A 16,744-nucleotide genomic window follows, 5' to 3' on the forward strand; every position below is an offset into this window, starting at 1 on the left:
AGTGACAGGTAATGATAAGGTAGAGTTGGCATCCTATCAGCTGAAGGATGTAGCTCACATTTGGTATACTCAGTGGAAAGAGAGAACGGGTACAGATGCAACTCATATCACTTAGGAATGCTTTAGTGAGACCTTTTTGGACAAGTTCTTCCCAAAGGAGTTGAGAGAGGCAAGAGCTCAAGAGTTTATGAATTTGAGGCAGGGTTCCATGTCAATCCAAGAGTATGGACTCAAGTTCACCCAACTCTCCTCACATGGTTGCCTATTCCAAGGCTCAAATGAACAAGTTTCTTTATGGGGTATCCGACCTTGTGAAAACAGAGTGTAGGAATGCTATGTTGTTAGAAGATATGAACATCTCTAGGCTCATGACTCATGCTCAACAGGTTGAGGGTGATAAGATTAGGGAGCATGCCAAGGAAAATAAGAAGTGTAGGACATGTAACTATACCTATTCTCAACAGAAAACGGGTGGTAGAAATCACTCGCAGTTTCAGCAAAAGTCTTCAGCTCTAGTACCTTCATCAGTTAGTGTTCCATCCTCCAAGTTTCAAAATGATCAGAAAGGTAGTGCATCAGTCTCTAAGTCTCAGGGGAGTGTCTTGTAGGAAAGGAAGGATGCTTTGGGTATGGTCAGTCTAGTCACAGGTTGAAATATTGTCCTTCTAAATAGGGTCAAGGAGGTAACAATGATAGAGCTCAGTCCACAACTTCAGCAGCACCAGCAGGTCGCCTTACTCAGCAGGGTAACTCATCAAGTATAGGTGGCAGACAGCGCCAAAACAGGTTGTATGCTCTTCAGGCTCGCCAGGATGAGGAAGATTCTCCTGATGTAGTCACTGGTACGTTACGAGTCTTTGACTTAGATGTTTATTCTTTGTTAGATCCAGGGACTACTCTTTTAATTTCTTTGTAACTCCTTACATATCAGTCAAATTCGGTGTTAGTCCAAAAACTCTCTCAGAACCTTTCTCAGTCTCTACTCCAGTCGGTGACCCAATTATAGCTAAACGGGTATATAGAAATTGTTTTGTCACAGTCTCCCTTAAAGTCACCTCAGCAGATCTTGTAGAGTAAGAAATGGTAGACTTTGATAACATTCTAGGCATGGATTGGTTACATTCCCATTATGCCTCAGTCGATTGTAGAACTAGGATTGTTCGTTTTCAGTTTCCAAATGAACCAATCTTAGAATTGAAGGATAGTAGCTTAGCGCCTATGGGTCGATTCATTTCTTACCTTAAGGCCAGAAATATGATCACTAAGGGTCATATCTATCATCTAATTCGGGTTAAGGATTCTAGCTCTGAAACCCCAACTCTTGAGTCAGTTTCAATAGTTAATGAGTTCCCAGAAGTGTTTCTAGAAGATCTTCCTGGAGTTCCTCCCGAAAGGGAAATCGACTTTGGAATTGATCTCCTTCCAGATACCCATCTTATTTTTATACCTCCTTATAGGATGTCTCCAGCTGAGCTTAAGGAATTGAAAGAACAGTTGAAAGACCTTTTAGATAAGGGCTTCATCAGACCTAGTATTTTCCCATGGGGTGCACCGGTGTTGTTCGTGAAGAAGAAAGATGGTTCTCTCAGAATGTGCATCGATTATAGGCAGTTGAACAAAGTCACAATCAAGAATAAGTATCCCATCCCCAGGATTGATGAATTGTTGGACCAACTTCAATGTGCTAGCCATTTGTCAAAGATAGACCTCAGATCCGATTATCATCAGCTTAGAGTCAGAGATATTGACATCCCAAAAACAGCCTTCAAAACTCAGTATGGTCATTATGAATTTGTAGTTATGTCATTTGGACTAACCAATGCTCCTGCAGCTTTCATGGATTTGATGAACAGAGTGTTCAAGCAGCATTTGGACTTGTTCGTTATCGTCTTTATTGATGATATCCTCATTTACTCTAGGAATGAGGAAGAACATGCGAACCATTTGAGGGTTGTCCTACAAACTCTCAAGGATCACCAGTTATTCACAACGTTTTGCAAATGTGAGAAGGAGGCTCTGATACCATATAAATATTGAGATGAGAAGGAGGTCAAAAGATGATCTTATTGAAATCTACCAGCCATCTTAAATACATAAACTACAACTAACTTAAGCTAAATTTTTGGCCACTACTGTAGGCAACTACTCCTAGATATGTTCCACATCAGGAGACTTAGTCAATGTATAATAAAGCAGTAAATGAAATAAATAAAATACTATCCTATGACTTGGTCAAAAGCAAGCTGAAACTTAAGATACGTTAATACAACTTACATCTGTCTTACTTACCAATTAACCAGTAAACAAAGGCTGTAACCAGAGGAGGACTCACATGCACCCGGTAACTTTTTTTTTTTTTTTTGTATATATATATATAGATAGTTGATAAAATGATAATATATCTGATTATGCATCCTTGTACCCAAAAGTCACTTTGGTGCACTGGTCAAAGTCGCCATTGTAACACCCCAAAAATTTCTAAGTTAAGACTCGAATCATTCTTCATTTACTTGTAGGGTCATATTGGGTGGTTCTTAAATTTCCCATATGTGTAAAGGTAAATTCTTTAGTGTGAGAATGATTTTGGATATCAATTAAGGTCACTAGAAACTCCCAGCACAAAATAGAGTTAAAAGTTTCCTTATCGATTAAGTTTTGATGTAAGATTCTACTTGGGTCAGCTTCAAACGACCATATCTCTTAGAATATAAAGATTTACGTGGCTTATAACCTATCAAATTAAAGGTATTTGAATCTTCTTTCCAACACCACCAATTTCACAATAATGTGAGGTTTGAGTAAAAAGTTGTGACCATTTTAGTAACCTGATATAGTGCAGTAACGAATTAGCCGACTGGGAAAACATTAAAAAGGGCCCTTTTTGTCTTTTTACCTCTAAGAAAACCCTTAACGAATTTCTTGACTAATTAAAGACCCAAAACAATGAGACTTTCATCACTTAATCCCCCATTCTCTTCTCTCTATAAACCCGAAGGAAAAATCAAAGTAGAAGACTCAATTCAAGATTCTTTCAATCTTTTTCAAGATTCTTCTTCAAGGTATGTCTTTCTCCAAGAATTTCATTATCTCCAACTCAAATTCCTCCATACAATTATGAATCTCTAATGAAAATCATAATTCTTGGCCATAGAGTTTCAAGAAACTAATTCAAGAAATTTCAAGAAAGGTTTCTTGATTTTTCTCCTTCAAGCTAGGATTTCAAGGCTTCTAATCAAGTTCTTCATCAAGTTTCTTCACGAACCTTGTTATTCCAGGTATGTAAGTCTATCATAGTGTTGGACTAGTTTGTCCTCACTCCCTACATCTACTTTCAAATCAGTAAAAGAGTAATCTAGGATTCTACCCCTATATTTGAATATTCTTCATATGAGTTGATTTTGAGTTCTTGAGTTCTAGATTCTTTTTGAAATTCTATTCCTAATTATTGAATTGCTATATGTTATGCATTAAGATTCTTGGATTGATTCGTTCATGCCTATATTTCAGCATGAACCCTATGAATTGAATATTTTTGAGATGAGTAGTATCGTTGAGTTCTGAGTACTGAGTTTCCATATTTCTATTAAGATTCTTGAGTTGAGTCGTTCATGTCCATTATTCCGCATGAACCCTATGAATTGAGTTATAAATCTTGAGACACTTTTTTAAGTCAACACTTGAGTTTTAAACTGAGTTTTTGAGGAAGTAAAGATGAGTTTTGAGAAAGAGTTTCTAAAAGATGATTAGTATGACAATCGAGTATGCCATCAATATTTAAGCAGTATGATATCTAGTTATGCCATCAATGTTTATGCAGTATGACTTCCCGAGTCATCAATGATCATATCACAATATGATTTTGATATATTTTTTAGAAAGAGTTTTTAAGTATGAATTGAGCTAGAGTATAAGGGAACTAAGTATTCCCAAATGTATCAGTTTTTACATTGATAAAAGAGAAACTTTGATTTCTAAATGAGTTATGAGTTCAAAAGATATTTCAAGAGTAGTTACCTCTTTTAAGAAGGTAGTTTGAGCAAATATCTCAAACCTGAGGAAGAGTTATGTTTTTAAACATATGAACATGAGTATATATATTATTAGGAGTAGTATTGAGCACCGATATGGGGATGAGTTCAGACAACTCAAAATTCTCATAAACAATGTATGCCAACATGGGTAAAGGATCATACTTTTTAGATGATTCCTTATTGATTTTAAGCATAGCTTAGTGGATCCACTTAGTTGAGGTGTTCTATACCCCAGCAAGGTATAGGACAGTTCTGGCAGCGTGGGCGAGATGATGTATCATCACGTAGCTCATAGTGATGGTTGTTGGTTAGAGAATCTCCCAAATAGAGTTAAAAGTGTATTTTTATTATATCACTTATTATGTTGAGTTTCAGAGGTGAGTAAGTGTTTTTGTAAAGATTTAAATGATTTCATTCCTTTAATCTTTTATATTCAGCTGAGTTTATGTTTTATCTATTGCAACCATTTCATTCAGTTATTTGTTATTTAGCTATATTACATACTCGTACATTTAATGTACTGATGTCATTCGATATGCATCTTTTAATGATGCAAATACAGGTTCTTAGGATCCTCAACAAGAGTCTGTTGAGATCACTTCATCCGCTCGTCAGATTTTGAGTGAGACCTCCTTTCTTTCGGAGGACTCCAACTTTATGAGTTGTTAGTAGTAGTTCCCTTGAGGAGTCGTGGGTCTTGTCCCGGCAATCATCTTTGTATAGTAGACGCTTCATAGATAGACAGTTTTGGAGAGTCTTTCAGTTTCAGATGTTTTATTTAAATTTATGTTTCATACTTAGTATATTTAGTAAAGTTTTGAGATTCAGTGAACTGTTTTATACGTTTCTTTCAATTTGATGCTTATGTATGCTGGAGTTAGTCTTCCGCTTGTACTCATCCATGATAAGGGTTCTCTTGTGGACCAACAATGGTTCTCGAGTATCGTCCACATCTAGGGTGTAGACTCAGATCGTGACCGTCATATTGAACCACGACTGGGCGAGTTCGATTCCCATGAAAGGTAACTTTTTTTAATTTAAAATTAGCTTTTTCTTTAGAGTTAACATTTTTAAAATTGCTTTTATTAAAAGTCGTATTTTCCATCTCATCTGATCCCACCCCCTTTCTTAACCACCCTTTTTACTATGTCATCTGAACCCATTCCTTTCTTAATTGAAATTAAAAACAAATAAAATTCCTAGCACAATTCTAAACAAAATATAAGACTGCTAGAAAATCCAAAACCTACAAGTATTCTTCACTGAATAATTGAAGTCCTACTCCTATTATCTCTGCATAAATTGGTAAGTTTTTATTTGTAAGGGTATTTGTTTTGTAAGAATTTGTTAATGATTCTTGTGATTTGAAATGGATAGATTTTTGACGAAACATAATTCTTCTCAACCAAGTGCTAGTTCTAGAAACGATTCTTTGTGTTTTATAGATGAGTTTGATTTACAGAGTCACTTAAACTGGATCCGAGAGAAAGAATATTCATTGAGGCCTCAAGTGTTTTGTTAACCTTACCCTTGAGTCACTCTTAGTAGTGTCCCGTCTATCTTCAAATCCTGAGTTCGCCTCTTGCTACAACTATGTTGAATCAGTCCTTGATGTAACAACTCGTGAACCATCTTTTCTAAAATATCCTTTTGCATTGGTGAGTACCTGTAAGGTATACTGTTTATTGGCTTTGCTCTTGGTACTAAAGGAATTTGATGATCAAACAAAGGTTATCCAAAGCAGTTTGATTTCCTTGTGTTTCTTGTTAAGGCTTGTTAGACCTTGATCTGGCTAGTTTTCCACAACTCCTCTAATCATATACAATTGATCATGTCCGTCACATATTTTATGTCAAGCCTCAAAACTAACTAGCTTAAAGTTAGATGTTACATCATGTAATGTAAACAGTTTGTCATGATGTTCAAACTCCATGATGAGCCATTTGAAATTAAACTTGATATACCCTAAATCATATAACCATTGGACTCCAAGTACCATATCACAAGTGCCTAATGGTAATAAGAGAAAATAAGTTTTGAGCAGTGCCTTACCGTAATCATTCAACACTAATACTGCCTTCGGAAGCCGGAGGATTACTTGTTCTAGTACAACATTAAGTTGCTACTGATGAACCCGAACCAATATCGAGCTCCAATTTTGATATCCTTCATCTTTATATTCACTCCATCACCCAACCACAGAGGAGTAATATCAGAGATTAAGGGTTCCAACAACCCCTTCAAGGTATCCAAACTATGTTTCATACACTTGTACATTTCAGCCCTTTTGTCATTCAGTCCCAATACATCATTGATTACCCCTCAATGGCATTGAACCATTTTCCCCTGGATTTTGAATTCCTCGAGGAGTCTCCAAACAAAGCCCTTCCTTTTCTTGGGAATTTCTTTGCATAGGCAACGTATAACTCTCAAACCCACAGCGGGACATATGGGGTCGAGCTTTTGTGAATGAATCAAATTCGTGGAATTTTATTGTATCCCATATGACTGGGTAGTCACTAGCAACTCCATCCGTTGACAACCTTCTTTCCTCTAGTATTGTTAGCTTCCCTGCTACTTTGAGCCTGTTGTGGGCCCTTGGAGCTATCATCGGGAGCAACTTTAAAGTATGTTAAACCGGATATCGCGGCAACTTGGAATGGATTGCATTCATTTTCCTAGGTGTCGCCTCCACAAACTTTTTCTATTTTTTACTCACGTGCATAGAGGTGTGTGGAGTGACATGTGTTGGCCAAAGGGTTCATTTATCACCTCTTCTTTGTGCCTTTTAATAGGAGGAAAAGGGCATTCATGGTCGGACTCAGAGTCTAAAGAGACAACCCTTGAAGAGGCTGGGAACTTGGTTTTTGACATTTCCTGTAAAGCAAATAATTCAAAACAAGTATCGAATAAAGGTTACTTGAAAATAATAGCACAAATAAGCACAATTAAGACAAGTTACTAAGCTTCGCCGAATGGGAAGGCGATTCACCTAATAGGTTAGGTGAGTTCAGACGAGCTAGCCGAAGATGACATGAAAAAAAAAAAATTACTTAGGTATAATGGGCTATGTCAACTCCAACTCAATGATCCGTCGAGTTGGAGTTGACATAGCCAACGAAAGTGACAGTGCAAACAGTTCAAGGACAAGCACAATGGGCGATGCCAGATCCAACTCAGTGATTCACCGAGTTGGTTTTGGTGAGCTAAGACAAGCCCAACGAAAGTGACAGTACCCAAGTCACAAATTTGAAATTAAAGGGTGACTGGGGTTTACTCATCGATTCACCTAATTACCTTTGCGAGCTAAGACAAGCTCCCATAATAGGTTATTTCAGCCTAATGCCAAATTTTCAAAATTAAAAATCTAAAATGTAACACTACCCAACATCTAAACAAGTTAACAAGCTACCCATATGCCAATTTACCCCTGGATACTCAAATTTTCACCAAATTTTAACAAAGCATTACCAATTCGACGATTTTCCCTTAAGAAAACGTCGCCCTATTTGTCATTGGGAAAATACAAGTCAAATGAAAAACACTGGATTAATCAAACTTCACCCAAGAAAAATTCAACCTAAACCCATACCATTCAACAATTCATTTTCAATTTTTAACCTTCACAATCAATTTTAGTAAGTTTAGGCACGAAATCAACTATTTGAGTTCATGGACACTATGCAATTAGCTACAATTAAGCAACCCACATGAATCACACATCATATTAACACAAATATAAGCTAGCCCAATCAATATTAAATTATATGAATTCTCAAGAATGAGATATGTAGGCCTATGTCGGCCTCGGTCGGTTCCCTATCATTTTTTTCTATTTTTGTTAATCCTCGAGAGGGGAACTATGTTTGATCTGATTCCTACCTCAACGGGATACGTATGCGCCACAACGGGTTGGTCATATCCCAGTGAGATTTCCATTTCTCTTAATAATGGAAACTGGGACGAAAATTTTGAGAGGGACTCAAAAATTCTAAAGAGGAAAACATTTTCCCCAACGATTCAAAGCTGAAGATATATTGCGAGTTGCAACTGGGACAGAATTTTTGAGAAGGTCTAAAAAATTCTACAAGTCATATATCAATAGTTCGAGATAAGCCAAGACTTCTAACTAGGACAGATATTTTTGAGGATGGCATTAAAATTTTCTTCAAGCATCACTATAAGTTTGTAGTAAATTTCGAACATTTCAAGCATGATTAGAAGTTTAAATCTAACTTCAAATGATCTCTAGCATCATTAAAATTTATAGTCAACTTTAGCAATCTTTGACACTGTTGAAGTTCAGATTCAATTGTAAATTTTTTCAATTATAGTAGGTTTCAGCAGGACCATGTCAGAAACTTTCTAAGCTTTAAAGATCTTTTGAATTCTCCAGAACAAGCTATCGGACACGCCAAAGTTTCAAACCAAGGACGTTCATTTAAGCTGACATGACCTTTTCCAAATTGATTATCAAAAATGTCTTTTTTCTAATAGATTTTTAATATGTAAAATATTGTGTATAATTTAATCTTAAGTCTATCAAGAAGCGAGAGATCGGAGCGATCAATCGAAGATAGGAACTTAAGGACAAAGCAATCGAAGAAGTCAACATAGATCAGTTTGTTTTCAAAACTAACATTTTTTCTATGGATGCAGGTCTATAATAAAGCCACAAGATCATCATATTTCTCTCAATATATACGAAGAAGTCAAAAGGGCGAGAAGCTCCCCAAAATTGACAATTTTTCTATGGATGCATGTAGTGATTGATGTTTTTCAGAAGAAAAAGAAATAGTTAAAAATACGAACAACGACACCTCGTTCAAATATCCATCAAAGCATGAGCAAGTGAAAGCATATGTAACAGTTCGTATTATGCATATGCATGTTCTATTCTTGTGATACTTGACATGACCTTATAGTATAGGTGAGGGACCGTGTTTCTTATATGATTAGTGTTGGTTTAAACTAGCTCGAAAGGTTATGTGATGTCTTGCACGTTTCAGCATGTGTACTGCAAGTTAACTTCAACGGAAGTATTTAAACTCGAGACAATAATGTGGTAATTGAACTTAAAGTTGAAAGTTAAGTGCTAAGTTAAAGCAAATGGGATTAATATTTAGAAAATGGAATAAAATAAGTGAGCTGCTTTCTTGACTTAACTAAGCTAGTAGGTGACAAGTAGGTGCATCACCTACTTTGACTTATTGACCAGTCCAAAGGACCAAGTAGGTGCATCACCTACTTGAGCTTATTGTTGTGTTGCATATTAAATGATGACTAGTGTTAATAGAGAAAATGCTCGTAATCCCTAAAGGATATGTAGATTGTAGACAAAGGGAGTCTATCCTCTTTTTGAGAATTCCCGACGACAGATGACACGAGTCGTGGTTGGCTGCAGATCTACTTTCTCTATGGAGAAATTAATAAGTCTCCTAAACTAGTATTTATGATTGAAATACTACAAGTTATTTTCGATAACCCTCATAGACATCGGAAAGTAAAAAAGAAAGAATAAAAACAAAATAATAATGTACAAAACAAGTGTAGCAGCAGATATTAATACACATTAAAAAAAAGAAACTACACGATACCTAAATCATACTATAAGAAGTACAACACTACTAACCTAATCCTCAACATGCGTACCCTTATATCAAAAATTATTTTCTCGGTCAACTAAAAGCCATATTTTTCTTAATTTTTCTTTGTGATACACTTGTATAGATCTTTTCCTATTAGTTATTATTATTTCTATTATAAACATTTGTAAAGTTTCATTAGAGAAGTCATATATTTATTTTATAAGCATTTTCTTCTTGGTTAAATTGAAAATCGAACCGTGAAAGACCAAAATCTATAAATTGAAAATCGATAAGAATATCTTATTGATTTTAGCATATTTAAAAATCGAAAATCAATAAATTGAACCGAGAGTACATAAAATCGAATCGAACCGACCGATACATACCTCTACCTACAATAGCATTCTTGACTGACAAATATCTTATATAATAATATTGAATAGACCATCACTTTGCAGAACTTACTTTAGTCACACGAATTTGGCAAACAGTCATTGCTTTCTTATTATCTACAATCACGTCTTCTTATGCATATTCATTGGTTGTTAGGGGTGACAGTGGGGCGGAACGGATGTGGGGCGGAGCGGAGCGGGTTTAAGACTATGTGAGACATGACAAATTTAAGGCTATGTGGGGTGGCGAGGGATGCAGGGCAGAACGGGCGAAGTGGTTTGTTAAAAAACTAATGTGGGGCAGCGAGGGACACGGGACGGGTGAAGTGGTTTTTAAAAAACTAATGCGGGGTGGTGCAGGTCGTGGGTCTATGTGTTTTTATGCGGGTTCAAACTTATTTTTTAGGCTTTTTTCATGTTATAAGAGTGATAGAACATTATCTATTAAGATAGTTTCTTTAAAGTTACTAAAATATTCAAGATAGTAAATGAAAATGGTTCAATCAAAACTAATATAATTTCTTACATGCTTTCTAATTGACCTCTAAAAATAAAAATTTAAGTGATATCTATTAAATTAATACAACTTAATGAAAAAATGAATTTATTTTTATGAATTTTATTTTTAATATCAAACTTAACTAGAAAAGAAAAATATTAAAAAATTTATGCGAGACAGATTTATGCGAAATGGGGTGAGACGGGTTGAAAATGAAAAAATCATTATGCGGGGGGATTAAAATTCTTGGAGATTAAGCTCAATCCGCCTCCACCCCATCCCTATTGATTGTCAATTAAAAAATATTGTGGGCCTAAATAGATTGATTGCCACAATATTGTGTATGAATATATTTAAATAAATTTATTTTCATCATATATAAGTTAAATTGAGAGGAATATAAATTAATCTTTACACTATTCAATATCACTGCACCCACATCACCCAATATTCCTTGTAGATTCTTCATAATTGTCAAAATCAGAGTGGTCACGGACAAAAACGTCCACAAGGATAATAATAATATCACATGTCATGAGATTGGTTTATTCGTTTTTATAATAATTATTATTACACATACACCTCATTTTTCTATTTCCAAAAAGCTGATCGAATTTGATTTGATATAAAATTTAAGTAAAAAAAAGAAAAATTAAATTTTGTGATTCTAAATTAAAGTTATAATAAATGTATTAAAATACTCTTTAATCTTACAACTTTAAACATCCTGAAATTAAAATGTTGCAAAAAAAAATCATTCTTTTTTAAACCAACTAAAAATAAAAACAAATCATTTGTTTTGAAATGCAAAGAGTACTATATTTAGTCCCAAAATTATTTTATTCCATTATTTTACTATAAATAATGGAATATAATATCCAATGATATCATAAAATATTTTTATCTATCCTATTTCACCAACCAAACGTACCTTTTAACAATCTCTTGCAATATACCTCCTTTTTTTGAGTTGGTAATGGAATATCATTTAGAAGCTATTTTAGGGGTTTTAGCCTTTGTATTCTTGGCCATAATCTTATGGAGAAGATCAAACACACTCACTACCAAAATTTTAGCCCCTCAAGTCCCCGGAGCATGGCCTATTATAGGCCATCTCCGTCAACTAAGTGATATTGATAAAAATGTCCCATTTGCTCATACATTGGCCGCGTTAGCCGATAAATATGGACCTATTTTCACATTGAGAATGGGGATGTATCCTTACTTGATAATCAATAATTGGGAAGGAGCTAAGGATTGTCTCACTACTCATGATAAAGATTTCGCGGCTCGACCAACCTCCATGGCTGGCCAAAGCATTGGTTACAAGTACGCAAGGTTCACTTATTCTAATTTTGGTCCTTATTATAATCATGTGCGCAAGCTAGCCTTGACACAAGTACTCTCGAGTACTAAATTGGAAAAGATGATGCACATCCGTGTTGTTGAATTGGAAAATAGCATCAAAGACTTGCATTCTTTGACACAAGTAACAAATAAGAATAATGAAGTGATCAATATAACTCAATGGTTTCATCAATTGACTTTAAACACAATTGTGAAGACCATATGTGGGAAAAGATACAACAATATAGAGGAGGATGAGGAGGCAAAACGTTTTAGGGAGGCTTTTAAGGGGATCATGTATGTTGTAGGACAAATTGTTTTGTATGATGTAGTGCCATTTCCATTATTCAAATATTTTGATTTTCAAGGGCATATAAAATTGATGAAAAATATCTATAAGGATTTGGATTCTATTCTTCAAGGTTGGTTGGAGGATCATATGAAGAAAAAGGATGTGAACAATGATGATGAAGATGCCATAGATGCTATGCTTAGGGCCACAGATATTGATGAATTCAAAGCCTATGGGTATTCTCAGGCCACTGTCATCAAGTCAACTGTCTTGGTATGTTTATGTTGCCATTCTCGTCTACTCCGTTCACTTTTACTTGTCTGTTATATTAAAAATATTTTTTATTATTATTTGTTCATTTTTAGATTTATTTTCATGAGTTATCCTAAGCATTAGTTACTTATTTTCTAAATTATTTTTTAATACCTAACTAAATATCAATTATTACCTTTGTCTCAATTTAAGTGTCACTTTTCATTTTTCAAGAGTCAAACAATTTAAGTTTTATCGAGAATTTGCGCATGGAATCATCAATTTTTGGAAATGAAATTTATATACTTGTAAACTACGTAAAAAGTACTATAAGTCATAATAATTGACAATTCAAAATATTTAAAAGATATATGAAAATTTTATAATAAAAAATAAACTTGTTTGATCTCGAAATCCGAAAAGTGTCACATAAATTGAAACGGGATGAGTAATGAATAAGAGTATTGTAATAAAATAAAGTCAATCATTATTTTTTAGAAAATGGGAAAATTCTAAATTGGAAGAGTAAATGTGAGCACCGGGAGTAATTTCAGTCGGAACCTATTTAAACGACATAGAATTTAAGACTAAAATTAAGTGTTTTGGTACTTGTGATCTTAAATATATACTCGTATGTCATTGTAATCATCATTTATTAATTTCCTGATTATAGCAAATTAAATAATATATATATATATATATATATATATATATATATATATATATATATGTATATATATATATATATATGTATGTATAGAGTTTGATCTTGGATGGCTCAGACACAACAGCTGTTCATATGATATGGATAATGTCCTTATTACTGAATAATCCACATGCTATGAAACAAGCCCAAGAAGAGATAGATGCAAAAGTGGGTAAAGCGCGATGGGTTGAAGAAAGTGACGTAAAAAATTTAGTGTACCTTCAGGCTATCGTTAAAGAAACATTACGTTTGTATCCACCTGTTCCTTTATTATTGCCACACGAAGCAGTGCAAGATTGTAAAGTGGCTGGTTACGACATTCCAAAGGGTACTCGTTTATATATCAATGCCTGGAAAATACATCGCGATCCTAAAATTTGTTCAGAACCTGAAAAATTCATGCCTGAGAGATTTTTGACAAGCAAAGCAAGTGTAGATGCTCGTGGTCAGCATTTTGAATTCATTCCATTTGGATCTGGTAGACGATCGTGTCCAGGGATAAATTTTGCAACCTTAGTAACACATTTGACATTTGCTCGGCTGCTTCAAGGTTTTGATTTTAGTAAATCATTGAATATGCCAATAGATATGACAGAAGGCGTAGGCATTACCTTGCCTAAGGTAAATGAAGTGGAAGTTCTAGTTACGCCTCGTTTATCTTCTAATTTTTATGTATTTTAAAAGTGTAGATTATCTGGTATGGATCGAATAATTGATGTTTTTCGTTGCTTGAATAAGTGTGTAACTTCATATAAATGAAAGACTGCTTATTGACTTCTAATCTTCCCATGTCGTGAATATTTTTATTTTATTACGTGGATGTCCACTTAATGTAATTTATTTAACTCTCAATAACTATTCACCATTGACTCCCATGTTATATTCTGAAGTTTTTGATGATTTAACAAACTGTGGGATCTGGTAATAAGGGACATGATCCCATGAAAGACTGAGAGCTCCAGACATAATGAAAAGGACAACATGTAAGGCTGCCACCACTAGTACAACTGCAGTGGTTGGCGCGCGACTATAGAGGAACAAAGCCCTTGGCTAAGGTTGTTTGTTCATCTTATATTAGTCAGTTTGACAAGGGACAAAATCTAGTTTTTGCATTCCAGAATTTCACAAGCAAAACTCAGTCTCTCAAGAAAAATATTCTCATACTTAGCAAGGGACCTTATCGAGTGATCTACTGCAGTCCTTAGTTGATTATATGAGATTATTGTTTTGCATTCTAAGTTGTAAGATCCATTCCTGTGTTATAAAGGAATTAGATCATTTCAGTTGTAATTATGAATTTAACTCGAAATTCAATAGAAAAGTAACTAAACTAGAACGCAGTCAATGTTTGTGGAACAATTTTCGATTATCTGAAATTGAAACTAACAATCTAACAATACACTGAGTTAAATTACAGAACTGAAACAGAACTAAATAAATATAGCCTAGATGAAGTTCCTTGATCTCAATCTGAAACGAAAGAAGAAGAAGACAGGATTAGAACGGAGTTGAAAAGAAGAGAGAAGAGGCAAGGAAGAAGTTGAGAATTGTAGGATACCAGTTTCTTTTCACGTCTCCACTCTTTCCCTCAACGTGTATATGATAGCCTCTCGACTAATCTCAGACGTTGAACTTCATTTAGCTACTTTTAATCCAGGCCCTTTATTATTTGCAATTCACTCCTTCCGCATCTCCTATATTAACTAATACTCCTTCCACTACTAACTGCTATTGGAAAGTTAGCTGAAGTTGTTACAGTGACCTACTGACTCCATGACAACTATCCAGACTATAATGAATCAGCCTAATAAAGCTAATTAATAACCGAGCAGCCTCCTCTGCTTCCAGCGTTCAAAACCCAGCTTCCTCATTCACAAGATTGGGCAGGAAATCATCGTTTATGAGATATGGACTTCCTATGATCTCACTAACGGTGCTTGGATCAATTGGTCTTAGCCAACTTCTGCAAGGCAGGTTAGTTATACTTAATGTCAAATTACTCAATTGATGTTTGCTTAACACTTACAAAGTGACTGCATTTTCAGCCATTTTGTTGGAACAGTTCCGAAAATCCTACTGCTAATAATTGTTCACCTTTCCCTAGGTTTATCAATTTATGTAATTGTCCTTATTTACACTTGGTCCTTATATGACTATCTGATGTTGTGAGCTCGGAACTCGATCTTAGTTTGGTTCTGATTTACTTGTTGTTGTGTATATTAGTTAAATTGTTCTTTGATGTTCCTTTTGATGCATTTTTCTGGCTTTTCGAATCTTTCATGATTGTTGCTTCCTCGGTAGTAACTAATACGTAGTAGTAGTTTTTATATTTTGATTAGTTAACAGTAAGTTTTTAAACATCTGAGTTCATATGTAGAGGAAGTCAGCAAGGAACGACCTTTACATGTTAATCGATAATGGGTCTTGGATACCTCAAGCTCCTATGTAGCAGTCAAGTCCTTGTAAGAGTTGTCAAGGACACTGTTTTTTGTTGTTTAACATTGTTACTTTTTTCGGCAAGAAAAAATGATAAATTCGAAATGAAGTGTATTCAAGGCAATTCAAGGCTCTAAAGATATTGATAGCTCAAGAAAAGTAACAATTATTCAGGAGGAGATTTTCATTTACCTTGTTGATACCTACATGCCATTTTTATCTTCTTGTTTATAATCATTGTGCTTTTGACTTCTCGCACTCTAATGTTATTGACTCATTATCTTTTTGGATCATTATGGGGAAAATGATACTTATATGTGTATTGGTAATGCAATAATAACTTACTATATATAGTTAGTCTACTAACTATTGGCATCCTGCTAGAGTGCATTTCGGTACCTGAAGTGAAAACCATAAATTTTATGAGCTATTTCAGTCGGCCTGAGTCTTACCCTCAATATGAGGGCTAGGCATTAAAATATGTTGTCCCCCCCCCCCCCCTTCTTCCACTGGGTGTATTTATGTGGTTCATGCCCACTCCTAAGCAGTGTAGCTTCTAGATAGTGAAAATTTTGACATTTTGGTGATCTTTTTGTTTTCTTGTGATAGTTTTCTCCTGCCATAAGTAGTGTGGGGTTTTCAGACATTGTCCTATTTTTTTTCCCCTTGGCTTAAGACTGAGTGGTGCAAATTTTTGTAGTTCAGCAAGGATATAGCTAAAGTAAAGGATGATCAAGAGTGGGAAATCATCGAAACAAGAAAAGCACTTTCCCGGTTTGGACCTATCAATGCATATAACCCCCAAAAAATGAACTTGGAGGAAGAAGTAAAGGTACAAATAGTGTCATTATTTGTGTGTATGCATGTGTTGAATTCCTTTCTAAAGCTTACTTTGAATTCCTTTGCAGGCTTTGCAAGAGAAGGTTCATATTAATGATTATGAATATAAGAAAATCCCAAAGCCCAAGGAAAGCGAATAAAATAATGTTACTGGGACTCTCTTGTGCAATAATTTTGCAGCTCGTTGGCTTCTCTTTTGGTGAGTCATTTCACTGATTTATCTACCAGGCAGCTCTTCCATACGTGCTACCGTTGGAAATACTTTCTACTGAGTTGTGTATGCTTTTAGTTGTATATGCAGGCTAAGTATGTAACTCTTAGTCAAGTTTTAAGTTAATGCATCTCATGTTTGAAACAATGT

The 16,744-nt window shown here is 34.8% G+C and overlaps 1 protein-coding gene and 1 pseudogene across 1 annotated transcript; both read left to right on the forward strand.

The window, feature by feature from the left end:
* Nucleotides 1–11,437: 11,437 nt before the first annotated feature.
* On the forward strand, nt 11,438–13,788 carry LOC125823220 (cytochrome P450 CYP82D47-like). The gene is made up of 2 exons (XM_049502623.1): nt 11,438–12,422; nt 13,162–13,788. The coding sequence occupies exons 1-2, from the start codon at nt 11,487–11,489 to the stop codon at nt 13,786–13,788; spliced, it is 1,563 nt and encodes a 520-aa protein (XP_049358580.1). The 5' UTR covers nt 11,438–11,486.
* Nucleotides 13,789–14,880: 1,092 nt separating this feature from the next.
* LOC125823241 (uncharacterized) lies at nt 14,881–16,523 on the forward strand (annotated as a pseudogene).
* Nucleotides 16,524–16,744: the final 221 nt, after the last annotated feature.

Source organism: Solanum verrucosum, unplaced genomic scaffold, assembly GCF_900185275.1.
Source record: "Solanum verrucosum unplaced genomic scaffold, falcon-dt-bn FXZP01000011.1, whole genome shotgun sequence".
Taxonomy (NCBI): domain Eukaryota; kingdom Viridiplantae; phylum Streptophyta; class Magnoliopsida; order Solanales; family Solanaceae; genus Solanum; species Solanum verrucosum.